Source organism: Penicillium canescens, assembly GCF_028828765.1.
Source record: "Penicillium canescens strain IBT 15451 chromosome Unknown utg000011l_segment0_segment0, whole genome shotgun sequence".
Taxonomy (NCBI): domain Eukaryota; kingdom Fungi; phylum Ascomycota; class Eurotiomycetes; order Eurotiales; family Aspergillaceae; genus Penicillium; species Penicillium canescens.
Window position 1 is genome coordinate 3,351,583 of NW_026703973.1, and position 20,300 is coordinate 3,371,882.

Genomic DNA, 20,300 nt, shown 5'->3' on the forward strand with positions numbered 1-20,300 from the left:
GACCCATCATGACACCATCAAACAGCGTTCTTGGTCTCTTGGACCTCCACATGTGCCGTAACCTTTTTCTTCTCGTCGTCCTCATCGAGCTGTTTGTGAACGGCTGCAGCGACCTCATCGGCCTTGTCTTTGTCCTCGAACACTGTTTACGTTAGCTGTCTCCTGCAGCAGAGCAGGAAGACCACTTACAGAACGACAGCTCCTCAAGAGTGCGGCCCGCAGTTTCGGGGAAGAAGAAGTAGATAAACACCAGCTCAAATACCAGCCAGCAGCAGTACACCAGGAGCCACTTCCATGCAATGCGCGCCAGACCAACCGGGTTCACGTAGGTGGCAAAGAAGCCTGCGCCGCGGCCATAGAACTGGAACCAGGAGAGACCGCGTGACCGCCCCACGTAAGGGAACAGCTCGACCAGATACGCTTGTTTATGTCAGTATATACACACGCTACGAAACAGAAGGGACACGCACTGTAGGTTAGGGCGTTATAGCCGAGGTTGTAGGCGGGCGAGTAGGCGAAAATGAAGAAGATGGTCAGAATGGCTGCGGATTGAGCCTTTGTGCTCATGAAGCGCTCCATGGAGATAGTCCATGCGATGTACACACACAGCAGGCAGCTTGCGCAGGTCAGGTACACTGGCCGACGCTTGAAGCGCGGCGCCGTCAGCGCCAGTGCAGTGCCACAGACGAGACCCCAGCAGGCGATGCCGATGTTGATCTTGGACTTGGTCACGCCGTCGGTGATACCGACCATGTTCAGGAGATCGCTGAGATAGTACCTATTACATGGATCAGCGAAGGCGAAAGGCATATAGGGCAGATGCCACAGGCGGATGCTTACGAAATGAGCGTGTTGCCGGACCACTGCGTGAACAGGCCGAGAAAAGCAGAGATGAACAGTCGACGACGCATACCGGCCGTGCGGAACATGTCCCACCAGGATTGTTTTGACTCTTCGAGCTCCATCTTGATAGTGCGTTCGATCTGCGCCAGTTCGGCCTTGACAATGACCGAGTTGCGGTCGCCCTCCGCGTGGTACTTGGTGAGGATGTCGAAGGCGTCATCGTAGCGGTCTTTGCTGATTAGGTATCGGGGACTTTCGGGGAGAAACCTGGCGTGTGTTAGTGGGAGCAGTCGGGATAGCGGCGGGGAGCGTCCTACATCACCGTCACGATCTGGACCATGGCAGGCACAATCTGAAGCAGAGATGGGATTCGCCATGCCCAGTTGGACGAAATGGTCACCGTCCCCAGGCCCACGGCTGCCGCGATGATCTGGCCGATGAAGTAGGAGGAGTTGAACAGCGAGGTGAGAATCGGTCGTTCCTTGGGGTAACCCAGCTCTCCCAGCAAAGATGACCCTGCGACGATACAGAACGGGATTCCGAATCCTAGAAGGATACGCGCGACAATGTACATGGCCACTGGGAACCATCAGAGATGTCACAGAAAGGATAAGGAAAGGTTTGAATACCTCCATTGGAGAAGCCTTGGATGAGGGCCCCGACCAAGCTCACGCATGAGCCGAACATGATCGTCCATCGTCTTCCGACTCGCTGGTTGAGGTATGGGACAAAAGGCAGGGAGATAATAGCTCCGAGAGAGTATGCAGCACCCAGAAAGCCCTTGAGGTTCGCCTCGATTGCGTACTCGTGGCGTCCATCCACGATGTTCCCGGTTGCATGACCGAAATCTATATCGCGCCGTTAATCTCTTGCAGAACTCATCGTGGATCGAGAAGACATGCACTTGTTCCAAGTATACACAATCTGGACCGTGTTGATAATCTGGGAGTCGAATCCCGACGTGATCTCAATACCCATACACGCCGGAAACAAGATGAAATAGAGTCGTCTCAGATTCGGCTTCTTGTACCAAGGCGTACGGTCATCGGCCAGCAAGTTAGTCAGCACAGGCTCGGCAACATTCTCCTCACGCTGTTTTCCAACCACGACCATGTTGAAAGGCTGATGTTCGGATGATCAAAACAGTGCTGATCCGTGGACCCTGAAGACTCGCCGGGACTGAATAACGGTTATATATTCTGTGCATTCTATGCTTTTTACCCAGCGCGAGACCCCTCGGCCCGGCACGTTGGCCTAGTCCTAAACAATCATGATCCATCTGACCCATCAGGTTATGCATAGGCGGGCTGGAGGGCTTCATTCTATCGAATCGATGAAGACAATCCGGGTACGATCCCCGCTAAAGGGATTATAGTTTCATCACCCCACGGGGTAGCTGAGGCCGGCGTGGTGGGGGAAAGGAGGGCCTGGATTCTGGCTTGCAAACTCGCCGCCAATCTCACGAGAGTCTTGGCACTGCATCTTACCCTATAGAAGGCTGCAGGGACTTCGCGGAGTCTCCCCGAGAGCCTCGGGCCAAGAGTAAGACGACGGCCGCCGCTGGTTCGCTAATGTGGCAGATGCGTTGCGGATAGATACTCGAAGAGAAACGGAGGTGTAGCAGCTCTCCTGTAGGGAGTAATTGGGCTGAGACAAAATGTCGAGCTTAAAGAGGTGGTATTTTACCACTAAGAACTTGCTGATTCAGCGACTACCCACTCCCGAGGTCTTCCATATGTTTTTGGAAGGTAAACTGGGCCATCTCGGAATACTCGCGTTGTAACACCCTAGTACTAGCCACTCAGGCTATGAGACGCTCTCAACAGCGATCTCCAGGATCGTTCTCCAATCAACTCTTTCAATTGGTTCCTTCAGTACTACATGTACGGAAATCCTACGATCCGTTACAAACAGATGCACGTCTTGTGTTTTGTTCTACAATTCCAAATTGCTATGCATCAGCCACTCCAGCAGCACACTTAACTCCTTGATCCCACCGCCCTCCTCGCCCCAGATCTTTAACCGCTCAATCACCACCCGCACACAGTCTGCCCAGGCGGGAGGAATGCTCACGTATTCAGCCGAGGGGCGCTGCGTCAGCTTTGCGCGAAATCCCGCAATCAGGCAAAGCGCGTGGTTAAACCGGACTCGACATCCTCCCCATGACCCCGGATGCCGGAAGAATGGCACCTCGGTCTGGATGCGATAAACTGCTAAAAGTAGCGCCTCGCTCGCTCTGACCCCATACAGCGCCGCCATCCCTGGGTCGAGCGGTACATGGATGCACAGGTATAGATACGCGCGGCAGAGCAGTTCGCGCACCTCGACGTATCGCTCACGGCTTAGCTTCATGAGCTCACCCTCCTTCGGCCCAGGGGCGGATTCGAGAGGCATGTTAAACCGGAGTGTATGCGGAAGACAATCTACCCACTGCTGGAGTTGACCTTCCAGCTGCGTCAGAGTTTCTGCCAGAACCGTGATGGTCGGCAGGTCGATATCCGGGGAGAGCACACGGACCGCATTGCGGGCCCGGTTGAGAAGCCTGCGCAAGAATATCTCGGCCAGATAATAGTAGGAAGATGCTGCTTCGAGGTGTGTAGATGAGGGACTGGAAAAGTTCCACCCAGGGGTGTCGGTAGATAGTTGTCTCGTGGGGAAGCTCGGGAGAGAATAAGGAAAGTCGGAGAGGCTGAGGTCACAGGGCGGGAGATCCGTCAGTTCATATCGAACCTCACTATTATATGTCAGCGAATTTTGTGAGGATTTGAGGTCTGTGGTGTATGTAATACCATTCGGATTTTAAGCATGTCCAGTAGAGTCGCTGCTCCAGACCTAGGGAAGTTAGACATATCCGCAATGGAGAGATTAAATCACCCACTCTCTTCCTGCGCACTTCTAACCGTCTTCCCCTCGCGGTGCTTCAAACGATACGTTTGCCACAGCGTGGATGCTGTCCGGAACATTTTCCAGCCCGGAATCGGCTCGATGTTATACTGATACCAAATTCTACGCGGGAGTTAGACATTCGTATCTCAGAGCAGTTGAGAGGAAGGAGCTCACCCGAATAAACAGAGACACTGCACTCCCAGTAAGGTATCGTCGAGATACGCAGTGGAGATGCGCTTACGCGCCATGGAGAGGAAGGTCAACGATTCCTTCAATCGGTGCTCCGGAACCGGGATCGTCACGTAAGTGACCGGTGGACTGAATGATGGTTCATTGTACGAGACCTCGCGGGTTTCGTCGTCGGGATAATTCCCCCAGATCGCCGCAAGCGCAAAGATAAGTAGCACTAAGCACGACGAGGCAGACCAGTCAATGCCATTTTCCAGCACTCGTGCGATATAAAAGTCCAGCTGGTCCGAGTCAACGATCGGGTTCTTGGTCCAGATCTTGGTCATGAAAATCTCGCGCAATTCAAGGAGCCTTTGGGGATCTAAGCTTGGTAGAGCTGTAACCGCATATTAGTATCCGATTCTGGGATACGATGCGTCGAAAAGACCATACCCGTCTGAAAGCGATCTGGCTTCTCGGAATACGCTGCCATTGGAAAAGTCGACACAGGCTTCTCTTTCGGAAAAATAGGCCAGCTGAGAATCATGTCCGACCCGGTAATAGGTGTCCTGGGCGCATCATTGCGCGAAATTGACTCGGGATCTACTTCGTCCACTGGGGATGGCGACGCCTGTTGCGAAAAAAGAGGCGGCCCCCGGTTCAAAGACAGCCTCTCTGACAGAAGCCGCTCTTGACGTTCTACTGCGTCTAGGATTCTTGCGCCCCATGTATCTAGACTTTAAATAGAATTGGTGGTCATTAGATGCCTCAGCTAGTGGAAAAAGCTCTGTGGGAACCGACACTGAGATGGCGTCTGTCTCCGGATACTCGCAAGCTACACCCCGCTGGATACATTTGGCACACACTGGCCGTGCCGAATCGCATCGAGTCTTGCTGAGACGACAGGCATCGCATGCGGTGAGCACCCGAGTATTCTTGCGAGGTCGCGCTGTCGACGAAGGGTCCATTCTTCCTGCTGGGTACTCAGAGAAAGTTACTTTGGTGAAAGGCCAAGAGAGAAACAACGATGTCTGTGATTGGTGATGGGCTAGGCGAACGATGGCTGAATCATCTCTCCAATCAAGCCAAGACGACCTCATTTAGCCGGGAAATTCACCCAGCCAAAGCCGGATGAACCATTAGAGTCCCCGCCAATACGAGGTGCGATCCACTTGGAATTTGCCCCGGGCCACCACTTCCTGGCTAGAGGTTCCAATCAACACTTCATACATCCCTTGCTCGCTCTTCCACATGTCCTCGATCTCGTCCCAGAAGCTAGTCGCATATCGGTCCAGCTGGATGTCAACCGTTCTTTCTTCCCCAGGCTGCAGAAATACTTTTTCGAAACCGTGCAGCTCCTTGCTTGGGCGCGGTGTTGGGGATTCGAGGGCAGAGATGTACAGTTGGAGAACCTGGGCGCCCGCCAGTTTGCCCATGTTTTTGATTCGTACGGTGGCGACCGCAGGACGGTCCATGTCGAAAATCTCCGGGGTGACGGTAACACTCGGTGAGACCTTGAAGGTCGTGTATGACAGGCCGTGACTACAAGATGGTTAGATGAGACTAGGAGACTGGGGGAGCCAACTCACCCAAATGGAAAGAGGACTTCTCGTCCGGTCTTCTCGTAAAATCGATAACCCCCATAGATGTCCTCGCCGTAGAGCACTCGGCCACCCACACTGGCGTAGTTCAGGTAGGCCGGGTTGTGTTTCACATCCACAGGCCAGGACAAGGGCAGCTTTGCGCATGGATTGACCTCTCCGAAGAGGACATCGGCAATTCCATGACCCGTCTCGTTACCTCCATACCAGGCCTGTAGGATGCACCGGGCCTGATCGGCCCATGGCATGGTAACTGGTGTACCGGACTGATTGACGATGACGGTCTTGTCTGCGGCCGCCTTCAACACCTTCGAGATCAACCGGTCAACCCCCGCTGGCAGATCCATATGCGTGCGATCGAACCCTTCAGATTCCCAGTCTTTATTGAGCCCGGTGCAAAGAATGGTGTAGTCGGCCTCTGCGGCAGCTTCCACGGCATTCTCGATCATTGCATCCCGGTTCATCCGTAGACAGGCCCCCAGATTTGCGGCGCCGCCACCGAAATTCACCATTCCCACCGTTTTCGCTGTGGTAGTGTTGGCAGAGCCGAACTCGATCCGAATTTTGTATGTAGTCCCAGCAACTAGTTCCTTCGATCCTAGCTCCTCAACTGTGCCTTTGCCGAAGAATGCCGTCCCGCGCGTCTGGCTCGTGGTGTTATCGATCACGAGCTCGTCATCAATGTAGAAATTTGCGGCACCAAAGACACTCAGGCCAAAGTCCCAAAGCCCGGAGGCGTCGGGCGAGAAGTCGCCAATCAGTGTGGCCCAGAAGAGGCTTCGGTTGAGGCCGGGAGCATAGTAGTCCATGAACTGGAAAGCCGTCGTCGATACAGGCTCAGTGCTGATTAAACGTCGTTCCTTGCCCATCGGCTCGTTGTAGAACTGAATGACAGCATTGCTCAGCAGACGGTCTATCACGGGGAGCATCTTATGGGCGTATGCGCCTGCTTGATAGAGCACCTCCGCATTGGGAAGTGCTTCCCTGCAGGCGTCGTATAACGAGACAGAGTAATATGGCTCAAGTGACGCACTGCCGCCACCCGATATTGCGGGAGTCTTCATGTGAGATCCGATTAGGGCGATCCTTTTGATCTCCCTTGGAAGGGGTAAGATGCCTTCGTTCTTGAGGAGGACGATGCTGTTCGCACAGATTTTGCGATTCAACGCTCTATCCTCTGGGAAATCCCGTCCTTGCTCCACTTCTGACACTTGGACCTGACTCGCTTGCTTCACGAATTCCAACACCTTTCGTGCTCGCGCATCAATAGTCGATTGCTTGATCAGTCGAGCCTGCACGGCGGACTCGATAAACTTTCCTCGATATCTGGATACCCCCGGCATTTCAAGGTCAAGGCCCGCATTCATGGAGTCGATAGTTGTGTAGGTTCCGTACCAGTCGCTCATAACCAGCGGATTCCACTTCCACTCCTCGCGGATCAGATTGAGCATGCGCGCATCTTCTACCACATGCTTCCCATTAATCTTATTATACGAGGTCATGAGCGCCCCAGGCTTCGCATCTCTCGCTACAATCTGGAAGGGTCGTAGGTAGATCTCGCGCAAGGCTCTCTGGGTGACGAAGACATCCACCGCCCGGCGTTCATGTTCCTGGTCGTTGCCCACGAAATGCTTCACCGTGGAAATGATCCCTTTGCTTTCGCATCCGAGGATGATTGATTTGGCCAGAATGCCTGAGAGATGCGGATCTTCCGCAAACGATTCGAACCCGCGGCCACCGAGGGGAGCGCGCTGCATGTTGATTGTCGGACCTAGCCAACAATGCGCCCCTTTCGCAATGCACTCGTCGCCCAACAGCTTCCCCGCTTGGTATAATAGATTTCGGTCCCAGGTAGCGCCCAGAGCTGTACCGCAGGGCAAACATGCGGCGGGGATGCCGGCAAAGAATTTCGTGCCTCGGATACCATTGGGACCGTCGGTGGCGCGGATCGAGGGGACGTTGAAATTGGGAATAGGATGTGTGTGCCAGAAATCAATTCCTGCGTTTGTTAGTGGATGAAGTCCCCAAAGATCACAATCTCTGTGTTACCGGATAAAAGAGCGATTTTGTCCTGCTCGCTGATGTTCGCTAGAACATGCTCTACATCGAATATCTCCGGCATAATGAACACTTGGAAAAAGGAACAATGTCAATAAAGAAAGAAATCTATGCCTGTTCCCTCTACGCAGAGCGAACGGAAGCAGACCATGTAGCGACTACATATAAGTACCTGCGCAGTCCACCGCTTCGATTCTTTACGTCGAACTCATGTGTCGATGGGACCTCTTGACGCTATCCCCGTGAGTCCCCGACATCCGATATCCCGAGATGCCCAGCGACGCGTTGACGGCGGAGACTCCCCGGCTTGGTGGGGACCTGAGATGATCCCCGCATCTCCCCTTAGCCCTATCTGCGCGGTCTATCCCATGGGGGGTGGCCCAGTTTACTAGACTGCAGGTTGTGGTTTTCCTTTACTATGGTGCCTTTAGTGACCTCTTCGTAAGATTGCAGGTTATTTTCCTCGTTAGACTGCAGAGGTCTAGTTAGCTCCGATCGGTCTGTTTCACAGGTTATAGATATATATGTGAGGTATCTCCCATTTGCTTCGGAGCTTGCACAGCCTTATGGTTCTCGAGATATTCGCATTTGAAATACTTCCATAATGTACCTCTTTGTACATTTTTGGGTGGTTGTAGTTCTATGGGTGCGACACTTACCCCGGGACCACGGTCTATCTAGTGATCGGATCGGGGGGTATAACATCCATCCATGATGATGTCAGTTTTGAGATGGGCATCCCTAGCTGGGAAATAATGCCTGAACTGCCTCTGCCCTCTTGTATCTCTGGGTATAACCCTCCTGATCCATAGCATATTGATCACGAGCGCCGTGCGCTAGCTCAATTAGCGAGCCGACCGCATCGCAAATGCCGCGCCCTGTTGTGGGTGAGAACTTGAAAAAGAGACAGTCCCGCTGGGTTGCAAACGCCTCGGCTTCCACGTGCGACACGGGGACTTCACCTTCACCCATGGCGGCGATTATTGTCGTAAGAAAGGGGAGGACTCTGTCTTCGTAGCGGCTGCGTATTCTCTCGTAGGCGGCGACCATTTCGTCCCATGATTCCCTCGATGAAGCGTCGTACGTGAAGACGAGGCAGACATGCTGCATGAGGCAGAGGTAAGCTAGGCCAGGCCCCGGGGCGCTAGGCGGGATGAAGCAGACATTGTAGACGTAACCTTCGCAAAAGTAATCTATGTCGAATTCGTCCGTAGGGTCGAACTCGCCGTAATCCTTCTCTCTCTGGAGTAGCTAATGAACAGCGCGGGGTGAGCTCGGCCGGGGGTACTCGGAGCATATTGCGCTGGATACGTACCCTGTAAAGATGCGAGGAGTCGGCGGCGCCTTTGGCGTTCGCGACGATAATGGACATAGACTGTGAATCGGAACCGGGCTTACGGAGTAGCCTAGTAGGTGACCGCCTCACGTCGCTGATATGGATGGCGCGAGGGGATGAGTTAATAGTTTCGCTCTCTGCTGTCGTGGCCAGCGCGGATGGCGCGGGGTCGCTGCCACGGCTGCTACGGCTGCCACTACCACGGAGCTTACGGAACATGATCCTGGCGTGAGACAGCATGGGTGACGGGTGGGTGAGGTGGGGGAGGTGAGTGGATACGGGCAATGCTCGGAATATACCTGGAACTGAGGCACTGCCGGCCGTGACTTGTGCGGAAACAGCCTTGGCCGTGTTTTTTTTTTAAAAAAAAAAAAAAAAAAAAAAGTCGGAATTGACTGACCGAGATGCTCCGTATAGTCTATGGTTGAAGGAGTCGGACAACCCCTTGGAGGTTAGGGGCCAGGTTCCTGCGTACCCACATCTCACCGCCCGGACGGCCCGACGGAGCCCGGAAGCCTAAAGTATGGAGTATGAAGGAGCTAGTTAGGTGTTACGGATGCTGCAAATGTGCTGAGAGCTGAGTGGATTTGGCGCCCTTCGAGTACATGAGGTGGGCCTCTGAAGGCTTTGCTCGCTTATTCTTCTTTCTAGTTTGTTTCTACTACGATAAACAGGACATGAAGGACAGGACTGCAGCTTGAGCACTACCAGCCACCGCCGCGGTCGTGGAGTGGGCCTACCTGAGGTCCAAGCAGCCCGGGCGTAGGCGTGGAACCAAGGAACCTGAAACCGCCGCGTACGGCCCAAGCTTTTCTATGTTTCTACTATCACACCATGATCTTACTTCCTATAGCCTAGAGATCTCACCGTTATCTAATTTTGATCTGTTCAGAGTTACAATTCAGTGATTAAATCAATTATTCGATACACTCTATATATAAAAAATTGTTTTCCCTTCAAGTTCCCTCTTGTAACCTATCAGGAGATACTGTACAGTGCCCATCTGTGTTCTTAGGTTAACTCCGATCCGCTGTAATTTCCTATCCACTTGATATCCTTAAATATCCTCTAGATATTAGGTGGCATACTATATCCCCAAAATTGAGGATTGCGGATATTAGGCGACACACCGTATCCGCAATTTGCGGAGAGGATATGTGGATATCCATGGATATTGAGGATGTTGCCGCAGTCTAGGTATCATAGTTCTATCGCGACCAGCAATATCGGATACTACCTACGTATACCTAGGATGCGATCCTCCTCTCGCAAGCATTCCGCGGAGCAACCGATAGCACTATATTCGAAGACCTTTTAGCTCAACTTCTTTAGCACTATAGACGATAGCCGGAACCGAAATCCGTCGTGGTTATAGATAATGCGTTATTCTATCGATCAGAACGGCACCTGATACAGACGTAAAAATGTCTAGTGGATAATGCTTTCATTTCTCGGCTGCCGCCGCTTTTATGAGGGCACTTAGGCTCAAGGTCAATAAGTAGATGTCAGCATGGGCTTAGGCTCGGTGATCAAATCAGTTAAGTCATGTGAGCAATAACCAATGCTTACTGATCGCTCTGTGGCTAACTAATCAGTGTTGCTTAGTAATCATACAGAATTAGTGATCACGACGATGCTTTACATCTAATCAGCGTTTATTTCCGAGTATAGCTCTAGCTATTCCCAAATCGGTATAGCCTTGAGGGTCATTTATTCTGTGATAACTAGCACGATGATGCTTGTAAGCTGAATGTCCGTTTAAACAAATGACTGCGTCACTCCTGCCCACAGCAGCAAAAATTGAGTGAGACAGCTCTTTCGGGGTGGTGCGTTTAAAAACGGTGATTCCTCTTCATGTCTTGCGTTGAGCTTGTGATATCTCAAATATAAAAGGTAGACCCAGGTCCCCCTGGATGAAGAATAAAACTGGGATCAACAATTGAGAATCACGAGCCGATGACTGTAAGAAATATGCCCCTCAAGTCAGAGTGGTCATTTAGTTTTCCCAGACGTTTTAACATGTCGTCTCCACTACTTTCGATAGACGCGGATGTGCATGGGCGCTGGCTTGTAGAACCAAAACCCGCTGGTCTCTAGATCTTTCTCTGGACTTGATAATTCAAGGCGGTACGAACGAAGCAGCTCTGGGATGACCTTATAAAGTTCGCACAGCGATATCTGATCAACGGTCAACCTAGAGCCTAGATTTCATGGCAGAGTGATTGCACTTACATTCTTTCCCATACACATTCTTGACCCAGCTCCAAACTGTAACCAAGACGGTCAACACACGTTCTAAGCTTTAGTTGGATTAACTTACCTGGAGAATGTATTTATTCATCTTATCGGCATCTGGCTTCAGCCATCGATCCGGGTTGTATTTCTCCGCATCGTCTCCAAAGACTGTTTTGTCGAGTTGCACGACAGTCGGGTTAATTCCCACACGGACTCCGCCGGGAATCCACTGCCCTGAAATACTGCGACCATTCGATGGTACATTTCGAGGCATTGTAAGTGCCACACTAGGATGCAAGCGAGCGCCTTCCTTAACACACGCGCTCAAATAACGCAGTTTGCTCGCTTCGTGGTACGATATATGCGGAAAGCTCAACTCGCCACGCTGTGTGGCCTGAACTATCTCGTTGTTGAGGGCTGCGTAGACTCCCGGGTTTTTCAAGATATAGTATAAAGTCGTGGACAGATGAATTGCTGTTGTATCACTCCCAGCAAAACTAAAAAGCTCTCAGTTTTCTCGATTCTTGCTCCGGGTATCAATCAAACTTACTATCCTCCGAAGGCCTCGAGCTTCACATCATCGATCTGGAAATCAAGCTTCCCACCTTGATCTCGATGAATGTTAAATACTTTAGATATAATATCAGTACGTCGAATCACACTGTCATCAGAACTCGACGCTTGAACATGACTCTGAACAGCAGAGTCCGCTGCGGTCGCTAGGTCATTCAAGGCAGACAGGCCTTTGCGAGTCTCGGCAAACAACACCCCAACAAGCATGAAGAAAGATCGGAGGTATGATGGCATGACAGATGAAATGGCCATGGCCGGAATCAGTGTATCAGTGGACTTCATTATCCCAAGATGGTCGCCTCTTGCTTTCATTAAACCGAACATTTTGCTGAAGTAAAGCTCGCCAATAACATCGTAAGCGTACCTACTCTACTGTTAGATATCGATAATAATGAAATTAATAGTATTGCTCACATTCGTGTCCACTCGAGCAGGTCAATGGAAGCTTTGGCGTCTGCAACATCTTCAAGTTGCTGTAGTAAAACTTCTGTGCATTTATTGACGTAGGGCTCTGACTGAAGAATGCTCTGCATAGTATACACGCCGTTCACGATGCGGCGCCGCTGAGCATGGACTTTTTCATCTGTTGACGTAAAATGATCTGGATATCGGGCTGTTGAGCAAATTATTTTAGCTCTGGTCAACAATGCTCATGCCCCTGAAGAAATATCTCACTATATGGTGCGCGAAAAGCCAGATAGAAATCGCTCTACCGAAAAGTCAGTTTCCTTTTTTGAAGCCAACGGCATTTCTTTCCCCCTCTTTTCTCTTCTTATTCGCTGACCTCTATAAAGCCTGAATTCACTCCATAAATGATTTTGATGGCCTCGGGGTCGCTTATCGAAAGCTCATTTGGGGCAATTCGCACAACATGGCCTGGTCAACAACGCTTAAAAGAGCACAAGCTTGAACTGGGTGGAGAATATCGTACCATACCGTGTATGCAGCATCCTTTGGGTTTTGTGGGTATTGCCGCGAATCACGGAGCGCACAATCCAGGCTCGTGACACAGAGGCCCAGAATGGACCTGGAAATCGTGCGAGTGGGTGGAACACCCGCGTGTAAACAATCCATCCAATCCAATAGGTAGCAAGCAAAAGGCCGAGGCCGTGCAGCAAGTCGTAGAATGTTAGTTTCCAGTCGAATATTTCGAAATTTCCCATTGTGAATCCGAACAACTGGTAGATAATAGACTGTAGGAGAGAGAGTTTTCAACCCGTGTCAAGTTTGACCCGAGTATCCTTTATAAGTGGGGCCCACACTAGACATACGCATTCGTAGTAATCTATTGGCTCTGATTAAATTGGATCATCCTTTGTATCGTTATCCCTCGTCCGTCCCCGGAAAGCACAATTAGCACGGTATCATTAGTGTATTATTTTAGCCAATCGATCGTGAGACTAAAATCTATTGACATTTTATTGGATATATACGCTCCATTGGCTACTAAGTCATCAACGCGTGGTTTTCTGAACGCGTCTCCATAACATTACCTACCAATTCGCCTGCCAATCTGCCTACCAATCTGCCTATCAACATGCCCGCAGTCTATACAGTTTATATGGACAGCTACTTCTCTACAGTTGCCCTTTGGTGCATGTGGTACTACACGTAAGCAAGGTGGGATACCCTCTCAGCTTATTGAGCTAAAAGACCATATTAAATCTCTTCCCTAGGGAAAATTGTATGCCCCTGAAGCTAAGGGAGTCCTCTGTCTCGCGTGGCAGGATAATGACATAGTATTAATACTATCTACTATCCATTCGCCATATCTCTACGTGCCCACCGAGCCGTAGCGGCCAGCAGTAACCTCTACTAATGCGGCTATTGCGCGTACACTTTTTGGTGATGAGATCAAGAAGCAATTAGAGATTCCTATTGCTATCAACGACTATAACCATTTTATGGGTAGTGTTGGCATAGCAACTCAGTATCGGGCTTCTTATGAGATTCATCGAAAGACGAATCGTACTTGGTTTCCTATTCTTTTCTTCCTCCTTAATGCAGCAATTATTAATGCTTATCGCATTAAATATATCTATAAGCAGCAGCAGCAGAGTGAGCTACCTGGTCAACTAGCTTTTCGCGAGAAGCTATAACAAGAACTCTTTGCCTTTGCAGCTCAATCACCACCACCACTATACTGGCAGACAGAGCCTAGAAATCACCAGCGGATTCAAATAAATAGGCAGCAAGCTTGTATATGGTGCCAGTATAAGAGACAAAAGGGCAAAAGAGGTCAACAGGCATCACGATCAAGATCTGGTTGCAGAGAGTGTGGTAATGTGGCACTATGTGTAAAAGGGCAATGTTGGGATAATAGGTCTAATTAATTCCGATTACTGAAACCTTACAGCGGCTAGCCAATAATAACGCGTTATTACGTATACGCTAGTAATCGCGCTAATTGTGCTTCCTGGGGACGGACGAGGGGATAGTCATCGATATCCACTTAGAAATAGCCATTTATTGCCGTTTCTGGGGAGAGAACCACGTGGCTAACGATCGAAGTGCGAACAAAGTACGAGGCTGTGTACGTGTGCCTTCCCGGTATGGGTGCCCCGTAGTAGGACGGGGGCCACATATAGACTCAGCTCTTCCCCACGGATATCATGATAAAACGCAATGGGAGATTAAGTCTGACCCCTGAAACACACCGTTTATGCTGGGCTTACATGATTCTTTTGCATTAATTTAACCGGTTCGCTTTTATTGAGAGGCTAGGGACGCTGGGCTGAGTCGGCTCCTACTTAGTGGGGGGCTAGTGTCTTGAGTGGCGAGCCTTGCGAGAATTCATGGAAATAAATGGCAAAATGGCACGCTTCATACGCCCAAAACTTGACAAAGAACAGTCGTGTGAATTCCAAATCGTATCATCGATATGTATGAGTGTTTTGGTCTAGTACATAGCTTAAAGGTTCATCCAAGGCGCACAGAATGACTGGGACAATAGTATTAGAAGGGCGGCCATACCCCGGTCAGGTTAAAATAGGGCTAAATAACCAAAAGACCTGATCGCCAGTTTAGATTGATTACTACGTGATCCTGGCGTCACCCTTGGGTCCTTGGGGTGTTGCCCGCACGGATAGTGGACAGATTCCTCTTCTCTTCCTTGTGGCGATGACTACTTCTATCTAGCGACAATGAACATACGATGCCGCAGAAAGGGGACTATTATGCCCATCGCGCTGCTTTTGGCAGCAAAAGCTAATGCATCAGATATGCCATCCTACGTAGTGAGATTAATTCTAGTCCCTGGCTTTGAATTGTGCTAATATTCTACTTTAGATAGGGTGCATGGCTATTGGAATCGAAGATTCGCCTTGCACTTTGACCAATACCACTTGTATCTACGCAGATGCCTCGCTGCAAGCCAATTTGACAGCTTATATGCAAATAACCTGCACCGTTAAGGATAGTCTAAGTAGGATACCGCTCATTTTAAGACTGGAAAACATGATCAACTTTGCTGATCTATTAACTAAGCTACGGCAAACGCTACGAGTACTATATGCTATAGCCTAATCCGCAACAAGGCTAATGTCATCACTATCACAAATTCGGTGTTTGGGGGGTTAGCAATTGTTGCAACCTTTATTCGAAGTCTAGAGTTCCGCAAGCATTTTGGTCTAGAAGATATCTTTGTGATATTTGGACTAGTAAGAACTTATCCGTAAGCAATCATGATGGCTTCTGTTGACTCTCGTAGCTTTTCAGTGTTAGGATAGGTATACTGGAATTTTTCAGTGAGTATTCCGCAGCTATCGATGTACATTACTTCCTAAAACCCTAATTTTTCGAATCAAGTGGTTGATGCCGGTTACGGACGAGATATCTAGACAATATCTTTCTTAAATATTACCCTTATCCTAAAGGTCCGTCTACGTAGCATCTAACACCTATTACGAGAACTCACAATTTTCTCTAGTACAATTGGATCGTCGAGATGCTCTATGTTGGCGCGATTACCTCTATCAAGATGGCCTTCCTCAATCTCTATCTCTATATTTTCCCAAATTTCGGCCTTCGAAATGCGATATATATCGTGATAGGAATAGTGGTCGCTTATTTCTTCGCCTTTTTCTTCGGAATTCGTTTTAACTGTTTACCTATGTCTTATATCTAGACCTCTTAGATAGGTGAAACAAAGGGTAGTTGTCTCGATTTCAATGCCTTTGGGATCGCGTGCGTAGTGATTAATATCGTTCTCGATGTGACCGCCGTTATGGCCTTGCCTCTCCGCGAGATCATGAAGCTGAACTTTAGACCAATGAAGAAGGTTTTAGTCATTCTTATGTTTTGCACGGGATTTTTGTGAGTTAACTTTATTAGCTATGCGAATAGATTACTGACAAAATTTGGTCAATTTCAGCATCACCATTATAAGCATCATTCGCCTCAAGTCAGTGGTGATATTTGCCTACACAACCAATGCAACCTATATGAGATATCCTTCAAAGCTAGAGATTAAGATGATCAAACTTGCTGATATATGACGACAGATGACTATGTACCAGTTGCATACTGGTCACTCATCGAAAGCTACACAGCAGCGTTCTGTGTCAGTATGCCGGCAATTCGCCGGTTGTTTAATCGCCTTCTCTATACTTGTTTTGGCATTCAAAACTCGCATCAGGTCATCGGAAACCTATGATAGAAGTCAGGGGCTGCAGCGTCCGACGCGCTCTAGAAATTTCTCAATTGTGGGGAATATCAAGGCATCCTCTAGTCAGGAGCCTCTATCTCGCCAAGATTCCGATTTGGTCAGCCGTTCCTCTTTTACCTAACTGATTCCACGGAATGTTGATTACTACATTGTGTAGCTGTTAATGCTATTCGTCTAGTTCACCACAGCCCTCTTAGCCTTGGAAGAGGCGACAGTCACAAAGTCTGTTTCGTGTTTAAGATACTAATAAAGCATATCGACGAATCAGCTCAAATATTAAGAAGAAAATCAGCTCCGTGGAAGCGGACACTACTTAAGGCATCACTTTCCATAAAGATAGAACTTAGAGAAGTCTACGAAAAGACATTGCAAAACTTTAGGGTTATATATAGCACTAGAACTTTCGTTACGCCCTAGTATAAAGTATCCGTATTCGATAGCGCCACGTTATCATAAGACTTAGGCTATCCCGAGCGCTATATCGAATATCTAAAGATCTTTCACCTACAGTATCGACCGGAAATGCCCACAAGCTTGTCTTGTATGAATAGACTATCTTGCTCTCCGCAGTTGTTAGGATTCGACCGGCTTCTGCATCCACCAGCTGGTCTAGCGGCCGATTCAAGGAGTGGGCAAGATGAAGTTGATCAATATCTCTGCGAAGGTATAAACAATTGCTTAGTATATTTCCTATTGACTACTAACACGCAACAGGGGCTGTCAATATCTCGCTATGCGCTTACTGGAAAGACCATCAACACGAATGGCCTGTTCTCACTCGACTGGCTCGAGATTTACTCTCCATAGTCCGTAGAAATACTGCGTGGGTGGTAACGCTGTTTCGCGTCTATTCATCTCGTTTATTACTGGACGCGTGCACGCAGCCTATAAAACATCGTAGCTTAGGATAACCTAGAAATCCCATTCCAATAAAGAAATTGGGAAAGACTGCAAACGCATATATAAATTGAGGCAATCCATTGATTTCAATGGTGGACCCAATGTCAAGATCAAGCGCTAGATCTTACACTCTTTCCCGTCTGTTCTAACGCATCACTAAGATGGCAATAAAGCTTTGGATATTGCCACTTTGGGATACTCCAGAACATGAAGGAAAATACCCAAACAAATCCAAAAGTCCTGCTCCAAATACTTTCATCCAACCACCCCAATCGGTGTTTCTGTCCGACCTTCGTCACAAAGACCCGCAACAGCCGCGTCACAACAACCTCCAAAAGCCCAGCAATGAAATTGGCGCAAAACCACCACATATCTAGTGACCAACCACAGCGATCACCTAGCTGCCAAGAAACAGCAGCATGGGACAACCCAGAGAGAAGAAAAATGGCAAATATAACGAAAAACTTGTCCGGCAACGAGCGAGGCTCAAGACGGAGTATTTTCCGAGAAACATATTCACCGTAATTGGTGTAAGTTCGACGAACTATTTGGTGCCAAAACTTGCTCCAAAAGCGTCGAATGCTCCATGCTTGGCTGAGTGGTCCGAAAATCGGCGGCCATTCATATGGTAAATCAAAACGGAGGACAATGACTGAGACCAGCGAGAGTGCGGCGTGTGCTGAATCAAGCATGGCGACGGCAGAAAATGTCCACCAGAAGACGAAGGCACATCTCATAAGTGTCTCTCGGAGGGTCACTGGAGCAATCTGCGATGATAAACGTCGAAAATAGACTTGGTGTAGTGGGTCAAACTCGTCGATCCGGACAGGCACAAATGCTGCAGGGAAGACCCGTGCTTTTATGTAGAAGTAAACTACCACGTATGCAACAAGCTTCCCCAAGCGAATCACTGTAAACCTGCATAACGATGGCGAGGAATTTGTGGCTGTCTTGGGACTTTTGAAAAATTGGTAAGACGTCCCTAAAAGACGTGGATTGTCCCAGAGTTTTAATCCTTTATAGTATCTTCCGGAGATGTGAGGAGCAGGTTTGGAAATGCGGCCCAGGTAATCTCCGTCTTCCAATACTCGCAAGTCCTCAATAAATAGCAGTGATGTGGAGTGTCCCACCCAAATGTAGAGAAGTAGACCCCATAAACTGTTCAAATCTCCCGGCCACCAATCTGAGGTGGCAAAGGACAGACCGGCTGGCATGTACAGCAACGGTGACAGAATAATTATTTCAGGACAAGGACGATTGACTAAGTGGAAGAAAACGCCAACGGAAAAGAAGAAAGTCGTAATGGGTACCACGATTGGCAGAATCTCTTGATAAATTGAAGACATAACTTGTTTTCCCTCACAGATGCGAAGTTGGATGGTGTTTAAAGGGGCCAGAGTCGACTTTGGGAAAAACCGGGACAGAGGGTTATATAGCCCAATTGACACGTGAGTCAAGGAGCCAACTGCCCCCACGACTTATTAGTGGGTCATGTAGGGTCCAGTTCCAGGACTCATTCTATTTCAGTATCTTAAACATTGAAATTCCAGCCAGAGCTGACTTCAACTGAGACACTAGTATGACTCAAAAATCAATTTTTACTTTATACAATATAATAGTAGAGTTATTACCGACGACGGATTTAAAGAATGACAATGTGTTCTACCGGACCCCTGGCAGGGGAGATCCTTGACAGTCCAGGATGTTTATCAGAAAATATCTAGAATAGGCTATTGGGAACTATAACCGCTCTCACATAGCACCTTTCCTTCAAGCCCATTCCCAAAGGATAAATCCTATTCTCATCCTGCGAGAATTAACCAGACAGAGCAGCCTGAAGGTCCTTCTTGTCTTGAGCGCTAAGACCATGGTACTCGAGGTTAGCGCTGCCCATGGGAACGGGAACGGGGCCACCTGCCTGGGCAGTCTTGTCGAGAAGAACAGTAGCAAGGTTCATACAGGCTGGCGGAACATTGTCGGCACGAGCAGCTGGATTGGGGGTTAAAGGTTATTCATGTTCGACGATAATTATATGATTAGCCTAGGTGGCTTACAGTCATCGCCGGTACTGTAGACGTTCACCGGGCCTCCCTGGGAGTTGATTTGCTGGATACACTGGTCCATAGATTCCTGGGAAACACCAGCAGGCAGGTCACGGCGGTCCTTGGAGCCTGCGACAATGCCTCCAGAGATGGCACCTCCACCAAGACCACCCGCGACTGCACCGATGACAGCTGGGGGTGCAGGGCAGAATTGAACGAGGGAGAGGATGGCAAGAGCGCCAGCAGTGGTAGTAGTGAAGGCGTGCATGTTGACAAAATGGACTTTGGAAGAAGAGAAGGTTTGTTGTGATAGATTTGGATATAGATGAGCTGTTGATTGCAATTAGAACTCTTCTCGTGGGAAGATACCCGTATTTATAGGCAAAGCCACTCAGCCCTCGACTCAGTTGTGCTTGTTCAATTACTAGATCGACTTGACTAAGATGGGATGAAGGATTCCAATGTGTCACACCCTTGGGGGCCGCCGAGAGATGGACTCGCAAGGGAGAGCTCTTCTCCTCACTCCATGCGAGAACAATGCACTCAATCTTCATCATTGAACGACCCTTAACTATGAGATATATTCCTTCGGGCGGTATAGTGGACCCCGATGCAGGTCCAGAATAGAACGTGGCCTATATTTGCAGGGTTCAGATCCATACAAGATAAATGAAGTTACATTATTTGACACCACGGGGTGGAGAACAAAAAGAAGAGGGCTATGCTGATGAGAGCAAGAATTAATACCTGCCAAACATGCATGGTTCTAGAAACGGGATAGGAATGGTGATATCGATAATGTGGATGACCCAAATATGTTTACCAAATCCAGTCTACACGGTGTGGGAATTCGCAGAGGAGCAACAGGATATTGGGAGTACAATAGATCTTTGGAAGCCAGGCTTCACAATATTGTTGGCTCAAAGCGAACAGAGCCAAGAGGTATACCACATGGGGCATCATGCTGGAGAAAGGGTGAAAGGATTCGTAAT

At 49.1% G+C, this 20,300-nt stretch overlaps 8 protein-coding genes across 8 annotated transcripts; 2 read left to right on the forward strand and 6 right to left on the reverse strand.

The window, feature by feature from the left end:
* Positions 1 to 17: 17 nt before the first annotated feature.
* N7446_014004 (uncharacterized protein) lies at positions 18 to 1,956 on the reverse strand (the record flags this gene model as incomplete). The annotated part of the gene is made up of 7 exons (XM_058522743.1): positions 18 to 142; positions 190 to 420; positions 471 to 778; positions 841 to 1,110; positions 1,161 to 1,422; positions 1,473 to 1,691; positions 1,746 to 1,956. The coding sequence occupies 7 exons, from the start codon at positions 1,954 to 1,956 to the stop codon at positions 18 to 20; spliced, it is 1,626 nt and encodes a 541-aa protein (XP_058366220.1).
* A 1,007-nt stretch (positions 1,957 to 2,963) lies between these two features.
* On the reverse strand, positions 2,964 to 4,390 carry N7446_014005 (fungal specific transcription factor domain-containing protein; the record flags this gene model as incomplete). Its single annotated transcript, XM_058522744.1, has 6 exons — positions 2,964 to 3,039; positions 3,092 to 3,577; positions 3,633 to 3,675; positions 3,722 to 3,849; positions 3,904 to 4,294; positions 4,351 to 4,390. 6 exons carry the CDS (start codon positions 4,388 to 4,390, stop codon positions 2,964 to 2,966), a joined length of 1,164 nt encoding a protein of 387 aa, XP_058366221.1.
* Positions 4,391 to 4,704: 314 nt separating this feature from the next.
* Positions 4,705 to 4,941, forward strand: N7446_014006 (uncharacterized protein; the record flags this gene model as incomplete). The annotated part of the gene is made up of 1 exon (XM_058522745.1): positions 4,705 to 4,941. The coding sequence occupies one exon, from the start codon at positions 4,705 to 4,707 to the stop codon at positions 4,939 to 4,941; it is 237 nt and encodes a 78-aa protein (XP_058366222.1).
* Positions 4,942 to 5,036: 95 nt separating this feature from the next.
* On the reverse strand, positions 5,037 to 7,620 carry N7446_014007 (beta-glucosidase; the record flags this gene model as incomplete). Its single annotated transcript, XM_058522746.1, has 3 exons — positions 5,037 to 5,439; positions 5,487 to 7,497; positions 7,548 to 7,620. The coding sequence occupies 3 exons, from the start codon at positions 7,618 to 7,620 to the stop codon at positions 5,037 to 5,039; spliced, it is 2,487 nt and encodes an 828-aa protein (XP_058366223.1).
* Positions 7,621 to 8,297: 677 nt separating this feature from the next.
* Positions 8,298 to 9,194, reverse strand: N7446_014008 (uncharacterized protein; the record flags this gene model as incomplete). The annotated part of the gene is made up of 2 exons (XM_058522747.1): positions 8,872 to 9,194; positions 8,298 to 8,807 (listed from the first exon to the last, which is right to left on the reverse strand). Exons 1-2 carry the CDS (start codon positions 9,130 to 9,132, stop codon positions 8,298 to 8,300), a joined length of 771 nt encoding a protein of 256 aa, XP_058366224.1. The 5' UTR covers positions 9,133 to 9,194.
* A 1,729-nt stretch (positions 9,195 to 10,923) lies between these two features.
* On the reverse strand, positions 10,924 to 12,863 carry N7446_014009 (cytochrome P450; the record flags this gene model as incomplete). The annotated part of the gene is made up of 8 exons (XM_058522748.1): positions 10,924 to 11,070; positions 11,125 to 11,160; positions 11,213 to 11,624; positions 11,678 to 12,064; positions 12,115 to 12,313; positions 12,376 to 12,409; positions 12,485 to 12,576; positions 12,632 to 12,863. The coding sequence occupies 8 exons, from the start codon at positions 12,861 to 12,863 to the stop codon at positions 10,924 to 10,926; spliced, it is 1,539 nt and encodes a 512-aa protein (XP_058366225.1).
* Positions 12,864 to 14,843: 1,980 nt separating this feature from the next.
* Positions 14,844 to 16,196, forward strand: N7446_014010 (CFEM domain-containing protein; the record flags this gene model as incomplete). The annotated part of the gene is made up of 6 exons (XM_058522749.1): positions 14,844 to 14,936; positions 14,989 to 15,124; positions 15,187 to 15,359; positions 15,629 to 15,794; positions 15,840 to 16,014; positions 16,073 to 16,196. 6 exons carry the CDS (start codon positions 14,844 to 14,846, stop codon positions 16,194 to 16,196), a joined length of 867 nt encoding a protein of 288 aa, XP_058366226.1.
* Positions 16,197 to 19,082: 2,886 nt separating this feature from the next.
* On the reverse strand, positions 19,083 to 19,576 carry N7446_014011 (uncharacterized protein; the record flags this gene model as incomplete). Its single annotated transcript, XM_058522750.1, has 2 exons — positions 19,083 to 19,255; positions 19,321 to 19,576. 2 exons carry the CDS (start codon positions 19,574 to 19,576, stop codon positions 19,083 to 19,085), a joined length of 429 nt encoding a protein of 142 aa, XP_058366227.1.
* Positions 19,577 to 20,300: the final 724 nt, after the last annotated feature.